The 13,479-nt window shown below is 34.3% G+C and overlaps 1 protein-coding gene across 1 annotated transcript in view; it reads right to left on the reverse strand.

Annotated features, from left to right (window-relative positions):
- Window positions 1-11,948, reverse strand: part of PPP1R3A (protein phosphatase 1 regulatory subunit 3A) — a 42,179-nt gene extending 30,231 nt beyond the window's left edge. Inside the window, exon 1 of the mRNA XM_005550563.5 lies at window positions 11,154-11,948. Coding sequence (XP_005550620.3) covers window positions 11,154-11,935 — 782 coding nt within the window. The 5' untranslated portion in view covers window positions 11,936-11,948. The remainder of the gene's footprint in view (window positions 1-11,153) is intronic.
- Window positions 11,949-13,479: the final 1,531 nt, after the last annotated feature.

The raw sequence follows: 13,479 nt of genomic DNA on the forward strand, positions 1-13,479 counted from the left end.
TTTACCTGTAAATCAGAATCTTGTATTATTAATAGGATTGTTAAACGCCATAATGTATTGTTTTATAACTACTGCTCATCAATAGTATCAGAAACCAGGAAAGCCCTATTACAGTCACTACACTGTATTCATAAACTTGGAGGAGCTTTCTAAATATTTACATTTCAACATATTGAGGGTCCACTACTTTATTGAGATTTAATATTCTGTACTGTTCACAAATGGTTACCTAATGAGGCAGCATTAGTAGAGAAGGGTAAGGTGGTTTTGATATCAAAAGTGGCTGTAATCCTAGTTTCATCAAGGGTTACCTGAAAAGTCTGACTTTCAGTTTCTTCATCTATAACTACTTCGTGGGATTAAAGGAATACATTTCTGGAATTTAACCAAAAAATCAAAATATTTGTTCCCATCACCCCGCCTATGTTATGGCCAGCAGGATGTAGTTTCATAATTGTTTTTAAAAAATGGTGTAAATGTAATAAATGACCTTTGAAAGTAGCCTACGAATTGACTGAAGTGATTTACAATAAAATAATATTTGGATTTCTCACAAAGGAATAAAACTTATTAAAATAAAAAAATTATGAATGATAAAATATGTTATGGTTTGAAAAAAATAGACTGTACCTGGAGACTGCCTAGAAATGCCAACATTGTAAACATGCTGACTAAACTGATATAGAGGGCAGTGTGGCAAAGGTTCTATTTTTTCCAGACACAAAAATATCTGGTAAGTCCTTTGCTAGGTGTTAATTTCTTTGCCTATAAATTGCATCAGATGTAATAGTGACAAACAGCAACTTTTTATTTAGGAAAAGTTGTGCTCTAGAAGTAGCTATTTCATGGGAAAATGTTGCTAGAAATACTGGTAAATTAAAGAAAGTAAAAAAAGTAATCAGGGGTGAAAGCAAGTTTCATAATATGGGCACACAGTAGCACTAGGGGTCCTGTTGAACTGAATGGGTTTCATGAGATTTGCAAGCAAATGCCTTGAATGTTCATATAATTGCCAATGTCTAAAAACTTAACTCAGTTTACCAAAGTTAACTTGGAATGAAATGTTACCAATATAGAAAATATAAAATACTAGCTAACATATGAACTCTTTGGAGAATGTCTTTTTTATATGGATTATACACACACATAAGAAAGATCAGGTTAAGTGAAAAGCTCACGTGTGCATGCGCATGTGTTTGTGTGAATATTTTTTCCACAGAAAAAAAGTGGCGCATCAAGGGTGAGTTGACCATAACTGGGCAGTATTACACTGCTCCCCATGTTTAATTTCCTAAATAAATTATCAGGTGGAATGACTGTACCAAAATTCTGTATATATTCACTGACTAGAACAAATAGCTTTTAGTTAAAATTATACATACACACACAGTCAAGAAATTTAGCATATATTCAAATAATTTCTGCTTGTAGACTCAATATTAACCTTTTTAAAACAAAGGGATACAATGTAAACCAATTTAAATTTCAGTGGGTCTAAACTGCATTTTATTTTTATAAATTTATTCAACATTTCTTTTCCAGACACACTGGTAGATGTTATTGTAACATTATTCACAATAGCAAAGTCATGTAATGAACCTAAGTGTCCACTGATGGTGGATTAAAGAAAAAGTACATATACACTATAGAATACTATGCATCCATTAAAAAGAATGAAATTGTGTCCTTTGCAACAACATGGATCCAACTGGAGGCCATTATCCTAAGTGAATTAACATAGAAATAGAAACTCAAATATTGCATGTTCTCATTTATAAGTGAGAGATATATAATGGGTACATATGGCCATACAGATGGAAACAATAGACACAAGGGACTATAGAAGTGTGAAGGGAAAGAGGGAAGCAAGGTTTGAGAAACCACCTCATGGTTACTACATTTACGATGAGTAATGGAAGTACAAACCCCAGCCTTATGCAATAAACTCATGTAACAAACCTGCACATGGATTCTTTGAGTCTAAAATAAAATAAAAATGTAAAAAAGAAATTAATAAAGGCTAAAAAGTTATGGTCAGCATCTTATTTATACAGTTACATTCTGGAATGAAATGTTATTTTAAAATTAGGTATCTAGAAAATAGTGTAACTTTAATTCTAAATTTCTCATTATTTGTCCACAGTTTTCAAAAATTCTAATATAGCTATCTTTTTAGGTAAGGTAGAATAAACGAAGCGATCTTCTGAAGTCCTTTTAACTTTCTAATTTTGTAAAATAAAGTTTCCTTTCCTTCTCTGATTCCCAGAGGAAATATTGTAATAATAGTCCCTCTAACACCGAGAATTCAAACATAAAGAAGGCAGGGTTTGGAGAACGCCTTAGACTATTGTTGACCAACTGGGTTATTGCTGATCCATCAGTGTTGGCAGTGTATGGTCCTGGTAATAATGATATCATTCACCCCTTATGAGAATTCAGTTGATGATGGAGTTTTTCTTCTCTGGCGTATGCATTAAAACACTACAAACTTGTTTTCTAGTTAACTAATTCAGATCTCAAGGGAAAAAGTTATTGAGGTTATTTGACATGGAAAATAGAAATCTTTGAGAGAAACAATATAATTTTGCTTAATTTTAATGTATAAGGATAGGAATTCCAACATTTAATTCAACTGAAAGAGTAAATAAATGACTAAAGACAGAACAATATAAGTGGCTACATTAAAGACATGGAACTTTCTGATAGAACACATTAGTGAAGAACATAATCTTCCCAAGAGATATGTATTAGTTTGTTCTCACACTGCTAATAAAGAGATACCTGAGACTAGGTAACTTATAAAGGAAAGAGGTTTAATGGACTTACAGTTCCTCATGACTGGGAAGGCCTCACAATCATGGTGGAAGATACAGGAGAAGCAAAGGCATGTCTTACATAACGGCAGGCAAGAGAGCTTGTGCAGCTGAATTCTCATTTATAAAACCTTCAGATCTCATGAGATTTATTCACTACCACGAGAACAGTATGGGGAAAGCTGCCCCCATGATTCAATTATCTCCACCTGGTTCCACCCTTGACACGTGGGGATTATTACAATTAAAGGTACGGTTTAGCTGAGGACACAGCCAAACCATATCAAGATGATTAAGAAGAAACTATATAACCATTTAATCTGGGTGTTTTCTGAATACTGTTAAAAGCAAAGGATAGAATTAGATGGTCTTTTCTACAAAAGGATTCAACAAAAACTGTTCAGAAATCAAGTACTGTATTAACATTGGAAACTAATTATAACTATATTTACACTAAATACTAAATACAATAAACACAATAATCTTATGCACCTACTTAAGATTATATGTGAACAATATAATCTATTTTCTGCTGCACCTAAACGTGACTTTTCAAAACTTCCATTTTTCAATTGGTAAGTACTTACAAGATTTAAGTTGTTTTAATATATTATAAAATTATTTATAAATATGAATCTTCAAAAGGTGAGGTTGATAGAATATATTTTGTATTTCAAATATAGTTTATGAAACTGAAATTTATCTTAGCAATTCTATGTGATTTGTAATTGTGTTAACACATCCACAGTAATTTTTAAAAATGAAAATCAGCTGGAGGTTATTCATACAGATTTAGAGTCAATAGGTTAGGTTTGTACCAGGGCTTAATTCTCTAAATACCATGGATGGTATTCTGATGGTGTCAATAGGCTAAGAAATGTTCTCACATAATTAGGAAAAGCATTTTCACTATTCAGTATAATTTACAAATATCAGTGGGGAGGGTATTTTAATCCTTTTTACTACTGCAAATTTCAAAAGGTGTAAATAAAAATCAAAACCATGACTACACATAGGACACCAATTACCTTACAATATTAAAATTCAATTTATAGTTGTGACAAATAGCACTGATGTACAACACAGACCATTTTCAGAGTAACTTGTTGTGTGAGGGAATTTTAGAATTTCCTAAGAGACCAATTGTTTAATGTACAATTGGTCTCTGTCCCTGAGCAATGCAGCATAAGAGTTAAATTTAGCAACTTATTTGTTTTCATCTTTTTATCATAAAATCTTTAAACAGCAGGATGGCATGATTAAGGCTTGAAAACCAGTTGTTATTTTTATTTAATAGATAAAGACACTACCATGCTATTTAACCTAGCAAAGTTACTGAAGCAGCAGAATAGATATCTGAAAAGATTTGAGAGATATACTCTGAAAAGAGATATATTCCTTTTCATATAGTTGTGGGGTACATACAATGCTTTAAAACAGAGGAATGACTGAAATTTGATGATGTATAATGTATTTGCTTAGAAGAAGAGAATTATATAAACTTCAATTTCATCTTCTATTCATAGGCATAAAGTGATAATAAGGTGAATTGTGTGCAATAAACTCAGTTATTTAGTCCAAAAGAACCATCTTCAGAAGAGCTATCTTAAGAAAAAAACATGTCCTCAGTCTCCAATTTATGAACAGGTGATGTTCCAAAGTTTTCTTTGTGACCCAGAAGATGCTATAATTTGGAAATCATTTTCCCATAGAAGCAACGCCATAAATATTAGTCTCCCTGGCTAGTCCCCCAAGACTTATGGAACCATAACATGATTAATTTTGAAACTATTTGTTTTAGCCTGGGTCCTGGTAGCAGGAATGATAATGAGGGAAAACAGCATTTCTCCGTTAATCTTGAGCACAGTACTAGCCAAGTACTACACAGGATTGGAAACTGTGGAATTTATCACAGGAATGTCATTAATACTACCGTTTTGAGTATCTACAAAATGTCAGCAACTGGAATAGATGCTTGTATGTGTTAGCTAATGTATTCCTCATAGCAACTCTGCCAAGTAGAAATTATTATCACTATTTTACACTTGAATAAAATAGATACAAAATATAATTTTCCAAGTACAAGTAGATAGTAATTAGTTAGAATTAAAACCCCAAGGCCTTGCCTTACTTTAAAGCCCTTGCTGTTTCCATTGTGCTTCAATGTTTTTGGAATTCACAACCCTCCATACACACATGTACTTCAGACCCCATGAGTCTCATACTACTACGGAACCCGTATCACAACATACTTAAATCTGCCATGTACTCTGTAGTGCTCTCTGCTCTAAAATCAGGCATTTCCATTTTCTCAATCCAAACTCAAAGTGCCTCTGTGCAACTGACCTCAATGGGTATAAGATTGAGAGAGCTCCTGCCACCCTCAAGGGGTCTGCATTTAAGAAGGAAAATCTCATACACGCGTGTGCACGTGTACATACATAGATAAACATACAACACACACACACATACACACAAACACACATATATGTAAATTTTAGGCAAGGTTACAAAGTGAGGTGTCAGACTAGGGAGGATTTTTTGAGTTTGATAGGGCCCAGGGCAATCAGATCCACTTCAGATATCTTCCCTTGAGGTCTTTAACCCTGAGTTATTCCTGTTGAGGGGTTGGGGTAAAAACTTGGAATAGGGATGAGAGTCACAGTTAGCAGAACTGGAGGAAGGTGAAAAACTAAGTTGGCCCACTTCATAACGGTGCCATCTTCCTTTTTCTTCCTTTTTTATTTTCTATTTTTTTTTTTTGCCAGGAGGATTTTTGGCTCAGAAATAGTGGGCCCTGCTTTATTTTTACAGGCTGCAGATGGGCTTCAGGTGGGGAGGATAGGCTCCCAGAAATCCCAGAGGATCCATTTGAGGCATGGCATTCATAGCGACTCCTTTCAGCCAGAGCGTGAGAGACACCCTGAAGGAGGATACCCTTTTGTTCCTCTTCTCTCAGAAAAGTTTCAAAACCACCCTAGGGAAAGTCTAGGATGGGATATGTACTTCCACAAAACCAGGAAGCCATGAAACCTTGGTGGACCTCCAAGGAAATGCGAAGCCAGTTGGCGCCTTGCTGTCAACCAGCTGGTTGCTTCCAAACACCCTCCTGATGGGCCCTGCACAGCTGTGTTTTATGTTTCCACGTGGCCTTGCCAGAGGTCCCTCCCTTAAACAGACCCAGCTTCCACAATTAGTGTGGACTCAAAACGAGTTGGTTATGGCATACATGAGGTCCCAAAGGCCTCGTGGGGCTATTTACACCTCTTTGGACTATTTCCAGGACCCCAGATTATACTGTATGTGTAAATTAAGGAAGTCTCACAATCCAACAGCTCTGACTGAAACACATAACGTAGCCATATCTTATGCCCCATTTCCCAATGCTTTCCTTGGCCTCACTTTCACAATTTTACCACCCTGAAAGATAAACCCTCTGTATTCTTAAAATTATGTTTTAGAAAGGATTTCTCTCTTTCCTATTCCTGAACGTACCTGGTTCTTTTTCTACAGTACAAAAATTAAGGACTAATCAATTTTCTCCTTTGGCCTTAAAGTCATTTAGAACTTTATTTGCATTCACCTGGCCAAGTTATAAATACCATCAAACACCTATATCATGCAGTTTCTTTACTTAAAATAATAAATTGGTTTCACTTAATAAAATACAAAACCAGATGAAGTCAACCGGTGTACCCAGCCATTAGGAACATACATTTAGCAGGCAGTGGGGAAAAAAAGCCAAGATGCTGAGAAGGGAGACCACCCCCAAGGCCAGTAAGTACACAATGTCAGCTCTAGGTCATGTATTCTAGAAAACCTCAAGTGGAAATAATTCTTATTTCATTTTTTATCTATGGCTTCTATTGTATACCCAGATAATCTGAACTTGGTTTTGCTGTTTTCTCCCTCCCCTTCATTTCTCTCTGCTTTTCAAGGCCTTTTCCCTTGGGGCCTCTACTTGTCTTCACAGGCAGCTGTCTCCAGCCACATTTTTCAGTTAGATACTGCTGCCTAACAACTCAGAACCTGACATACAGTTCTTTAGTAAACATTTGCTGAATACGTTTTGGAGCCTGAAACAAGGAAACCTATGATGTATGGAGAAATAATGCAAGTTCAAGAGTCAGGAAATTAGCTGAACAAGATTTAATAATAATAGGGACAATTATGATGTTGGGCTTTTGACAATACCCTTTTGTGTGTCTAACATGCTATATGAAAAGTTTTAAGTATATAAAGTTATTTTAATCAATGTGATGCTAGACATCATGACCCTTATTTGACAGGTGAATAAATAGGCTTTGAGCTGTGAAGTAATATGCCCACAGCCACATAGCTACTAAGTGTAAACTTTACTGAAATTAATATGCATGTCTGTTCAATCCTAAACGAATGCCTTTTTATCCCTTTTGGTCTGGTTCTTCATTTTTTCTTCTCTTAAATGTGGAAATTTTAACATTCACTAAGTTCTCTTTTGGCTTTAAGATAATTCATATATAAGTTGACACATATCTAAAGAAAATTTACAGTTCAGTTAGTTTGCCTTGTTGATTAAAATCTCACAAGAGACAAAGGAATGGCTCTCCAAAGCTGAAAATTTAGAAGCCCTGAAAGGAAAGAGGAAAAAAACTTTGGTGCAGCTTGAGCCTTACAGTTTTTCAGACACAACCAAAAATGAAGTTACCATTGTCTTTTTACAGCAGTCAACATTTACTGATAACTTATTATGTGCCAGACGCTGTGCTAAAAGTTTATATGTATTACTTCACCAAAATCTCAACCCCTATGAGATAGAGTTATGGTTATTCTCAATTAACATATCAGAAAAACAAGCTTAACTCGCCCAAGTTCACATTGCTAGCATGCAGGAGAGCTTGGACTCAAACTCAGGTATCTTCAACTCTGAAGCCTAAAATCTTAACTTTGAGGTTATATTGTTTTGTATGCTATTTTAGCTCATTTGTCTATGTACATTTAATGTGATTTATATCAATGTCATCTTTATCATTGATTTTAAAATAAAATCCGTCAGATATATCAGAAATCTGCTTAGCTTGCTAGGATATGTGGTGATGCTTAACAAGTATCTCATGATGCATGCCTGTCAGTGCAATTAAATATCTTTGGGTCACTCTCAATCACATGCCTATGAGTTACAAGCTCTACCTCCCCCTCTCTCTACAAATTTCTTTCTGTCCAAAGTGTATAGACTATCAGGCATCAAAAGAAAATAGACAACCCACACCAATGTGGAGATTTGCAAACTCTAACATGAGAAAAATCTCCGCAGAGAAAACATAATGCCTGGGTGGGTGATTGACTTAACAGAAATCCTACCTAAATGTATTCCCACATTCATTCATTCCATACTTATTAGAAGGGATTATTGACACTTTGAGAAGATACAATCTCAGGGACCCTGATAGCAAATTAACTTTTGTATTAAGAAGAATTGAAGTTAGCTGTTATTCTCTACACTAGGGCAGCCTGATTTTCATTTTAACTATAACTGATATTACACACTGTTACTAATCTATTTGCAGGTATAAAGAAAAAAAATCATACATATATGTATATATGTTCTGTTTTTACTTTCTGAAAGAAATAACCTCCAAATTAAGCTACATAGGAAATGTAGAAATGCTCAAAAATGACCCATTTAGATTCTGTAACTATTTGGAGAGAGGAGGAGATTTTAGTAGCTATAATTTTTTGATCAAATAAGTATTAGTTCATTTTTATTTTAACCAAGTACACATTTTGTAAAATAACACCAATAAGGTGTGTTATTTTTCTCTAACCAAACTCTTCACAATAAAATCCAACTGCAATATTCATTTAGAAATTTGATAATGCTCTCTTGTGTGAGTTTTAGGAATATTTGAAACCCCATTGCATATAAATTATATCATGGAAAAGCTGTATAAATATTCTATTATGGCACATGCTGTTCTAAGGATCTGTCAGGATTTCCTTTATACACTCCATTTTGAGTGGTATATAAATCAGATGTAAAAATTCATGTTGGACTGAAACTCAGCACAAAAAGCCTCCTCCAGAGGCAAATGCTTTTTTCAAAATGTGGTTTGAATTATGTTGGTCATTTTTAAGTTACAGAAGTGCAGAAAATGTATTTGTGGTTTTGAGGGAGAGAGATTTTTTCCATTTTTATAACTCATTAGGAAACTTTACAGGCCTTCAGACCATTTTGTGGTTTAGTTCTTCTCAGGTTTTTCCCCAAAGCAATATTAAAACTTGAATGGTGTCCGCTGTGAATCCAGTGATTACTGCTCTGAATACAAATGTATGTGTGGACACATATATTTCTACGTATCTTCAACTAGGAAAAGTTCCAAAAACATCACGCCCAAGGGAGAAGATGAGGCCTATCAGCTGGCGACTCTTTGTCTTGGTATCAGTCAAGTTCGGCCTGTCAAAGAAATCAAAGGAATCCCCTAGCCAAACCACAGTTCAGTAGGTATTGCTTGTAATCTTAAAACTGCATCTTTAAATTGCAGAAAAATCCACTATGTTCAACACTGCCTCTTTTATGAGCTTTTAGACAATAATGCTGCACCTTTTCTAAATTTTGTTTTCTCTAACATATACAGCAAGTTGCAGTGTGTTTAACAGATATTCACTGATGATTAGCTTATTTTTAAAGTATTTAATAGGTATATATTTATGCATATAAATTAGTTTGCCAAATAATGTTGAACTTATTTTGTTTGTGTAGCTAATGTGTTAGAGTAATTTCATAAACATCTAAATTATTATTTTAGCCTATGTAGAGATTATTATTAAACTGTCTCTCCTAACAGCATCAGTCAAAATCAAAGAAAGTTTAATTTAGACCAAGAAAGTTGGCCTAATTCACAAAGTTGATTAAGTCAATATTTCAAATGACTTTAAAGGAAAATGAAAATAAACATAACGTATATGTTTGAATTGCTTCCACCTATACTGCATTTAGTTTATTAATACATTGGAACAATGCATTTAGTAGTTATTATTTATCCTTTAAAGCATAATTTTTTAAAAAATTTCCCAATATCATATCTTATGCTTTGTATTAAATTCCCCTTAGAGAATTAAATCTGGGTGTCTTGATTCCAAATACAGTTCCCTTTCCTGTTTCCTATATTACACTATTTCCAGTACAGTTACCAAAATCCTTGGGTTTAGGGACGGTTAGGATGGAGCACTCAGAGGATGATCAAACATTTGCCTGTGGCTGGAGCAATGTAGACTTTCCCTCTGGGATACTGAGGAAAGAAGGGGTATCACTTCTCATGAACGTTTTATCTACTTACCTAGTGTCACAGAAATTAGCCAGCTATGTACTATCGAGACAGCTGAATGCCAGTTTTTCTTATTTTTCACATTAACAAGAGAGCAAGGTTACTAATGAGGGGTCACATCCCAAATCTCTAATCTATATAGCTGAATATCCCTATTTATATTTGGGTCATTTCTTTGTTCTGCTCCATTGACTTTTACTAAATTATACTAATTTGTGTTCCATAATGTTATCCTTGGTTATAATTAATGAAATTGTGTGTGTAACTCATATATGACTCATGTACTTATGTCTTTCTGTTAATCATTAAGGTCATTTCTTTTATAATGTAAATTAACATGTATCACTTCAAACATCCCTGTGTAACTCAAACCATTATTAAGAAGTTATTTGCAGCTTTTGGGAGAAGTTTACAAATTGAAATATAGTTTTATGTTAATCAAAACTGTTTCAAAGTAAAACATAGACATTTAAAAACCACTGAAAATAAATGCACTTTAAATATCAAAGTAAATAATTTTGTATGTGAATAATCTAGATTTTAAGGTTTGAACAGGAATAATTTATAACTCATTAGGCAAGTAATATACACAGTGCACTTCTCTCCCAACCTATTGTGTTATAGCCATATCTTTTTATTATACTTTAAGTTCTAGGGTACATGTGCACAATGTGCAGGTTTGTTACATATGTATACATGTGCCATGTTGGTGTGCTGCACCCATCAACTCATCAGCACCCTTCAACTCATCATTTACACCAGGTATAACTCCCAATGCCATCCCGCCCCGCTCCCGCCTCCCCACAATAGGCCCTGGTCTGTGATGTTCCCCTTCCCATATTTTTTTCTCACATTTGTAGAAAGGATAACCCACTGCTATCATTTGAATAGCTTTGACCTTGTTAAACCCTGGCACCATTGCTTTTTACATAGCAAGCAGTATATTTTTAAAGAGTGACTTTCTTACAACACATGAAATAAAGAATAACATAAAAACTTTAAGATTATGAATAAAGTATGTAAGATATATCCTCACCTTGATTTTACCTTTAAGCAGCCTTTTATTTGTCTGTTAGGAACTTCTTTCCATGGTTTTACAGGCTCTGGCTCTTGTTCTTTCTTTTGACAAATGAATGTATAATTTGTGCCATTATTATTTGACCAAAATGTACCAACAGAAGTTTCATAACGTATACAAAACTCAACTTTACTGCCATCTTTTTGATAAGGAGGAACCAATGAAATCTTAAAGGAGAACTGGTCAGTTTCACCATCACATGAATTAGGAACATATTCTGCTAAAATGTCATAATGTGTCTGCCAGTCATCTAAAGACATTCGTACATATACTAACTTCTCAAAAGAAACATTCAAAACTCGAATAATACCCTTGATACTTGTAGACCCAGGAAGAGACTCAGTTGACTCCAGTATTGCTTTCTGTTCTTGGAGTTGTTGCATAAGATCTTCTTTTGAAGAAGGCAGGTCAAACAGTGGGGCTAAAACATATTCTTCTGTGTGGAAAATGTCCGTCCCTAAGTCAAAAGTGGTTGAAGCACTCGGTAATTCCCAGCAATCAAATTCTTTAACAGACACGAGATTGAATCCAAAGGAATCAGCAAATGAAACTCTTCTAGTACCTGAAGATGGGGTATCCAGGTATATGTCTTCAGAAGAATCAGAACCTCGTCTACTCGGTTGAGGGGAGAAACCAGGTTTGAAAGTAACTTCTTCATCTTCACAAAGAGAGTCAGATAAATTAGGAACTTCTAAAAAATTATCTTTGCTAATCTGACTAGGTACTTCAGAAGGCTCCATTGGGCTCTCTGATATCAAATAAGAGAGAACTGTTCCACTAGTAGAGGCTGACATTTGAGACACTGAGGCTTAAAATAAGTATAATGTTACAGTTGACATTGCAAAAAGAAGTCAGCTCTATAAATAGGTCCAATGGCGTGTCAACTATGCTAGCCTGCAAACTATGCTAGCCTGCCTCTAAAGGCCTTGAATATGATAGCATCCATGCTACTCCTGCCAGTATGTTTCAGATTTAACTCACAGTTTTTAAAGTTGCATTTGTTTATAAGCTAAGTTCCAAAGAGGTATTTTTAAATCATGTTGTGCTGTATTGGAAATCCTGGAACTGTAAGATAAAAATATTATTTTAATTAGTTGATGTTAAAAATGGAAATACTTGAGATTATATGCAGTATTGTATCCTGATTTTTTCCACTTCCTTCATAAGCGTTTCTCCACACCATCAAAACCTTTTATGTAGTTTCTTCATCCTATGTATACAGTAAAACTTACGTATACTTTCCTTTATATTTAAACATTGAGATTGCTTTCACTTCTTGCCATTGTAAAAACTGTTGTGATAAACGTCTTTCTGCATAAAAGAAATGGAAATGTGGATTTTCAAAAATAAAATAAAAGTAATATCACAGTACTGAATATGTAGTTTGAACTACATTAATTCATGGAGCAGGTAAGTGCAAACAGAGGAAGATAAGAACATTTTTAGAACTAGAGAGATCCAGAGCCTACTAATAATGATACCTATCATTTTCAGGGATTTATAAATGTATAGTTTTTATTACAAAAGGGTTAAATAAAGGTGCTGAAAGTTCTGAGGAAGGAAACATGATTCAGATGGGGAAGGTATCATTTTAAATAAAGTATGAAGGGTAGGTGGAATTTAGACATGCAAGGTTAGAGCAAGGTAGATTGTCCAAGTAGAATAAATAGCCCAAGCAAAAACCTAGAACAAAGAAGTAATCAAATTCATTATTTTGAACATTAGTACATTCATTTTAATTAAGCCATGGGAAAATACAGACAAGATATGTGTTATTGATTTGCAAATATAAGTGGGCTAAGGTAAGCCTGACCCAGGACTTATACATTTATGTAGAATAAAACATTCTTTTGCAAATGGCCATTTTATGCCCTCAAAGCACAAGTTGATACCATCACACCTTGAAATTTGATATGAGTTTTAAAGTATGAACAGCCTGCTTAAACTGTCACTTTTTTTTATGTCATAAAACCCAAGTTGGGGGATGATAATTTTTGTAAAAACTATAAAAATTTTAACTGCACACGATTTGACCCAGAAATGCCCCCAGCTAAAAATTTGCTCTATCAGCATAGGAAAATATACAAAGATAAATACAGATCTATGTTCATAACAGAATTGTGTGTTTAACAATCCCTACAAATCTGTTAAATGTCCCTCTTAAAAGAGCATTGGATAAATAGCATTACACCCGTACAATAGAATGTTTTAGAAGGATAAAGTAGCACTTTATGTGCTAATATGGAAAGATAGGCAAGATAAATGGCTAAGTGAAAAAAAATGT

Source organism: Macaca fascicularis, chromosome 3 (genome assembly GCF_037993035.2).
Source record: "Macaca fascicularis isolate 582-1 chromosome 3, T2T-MFA8v1.1".
NCBI lineage: Eukaryota > Metazoa > Chordata > Mammalia > Primates > Cercopithecidae > Macaca > Macaca fascicularis.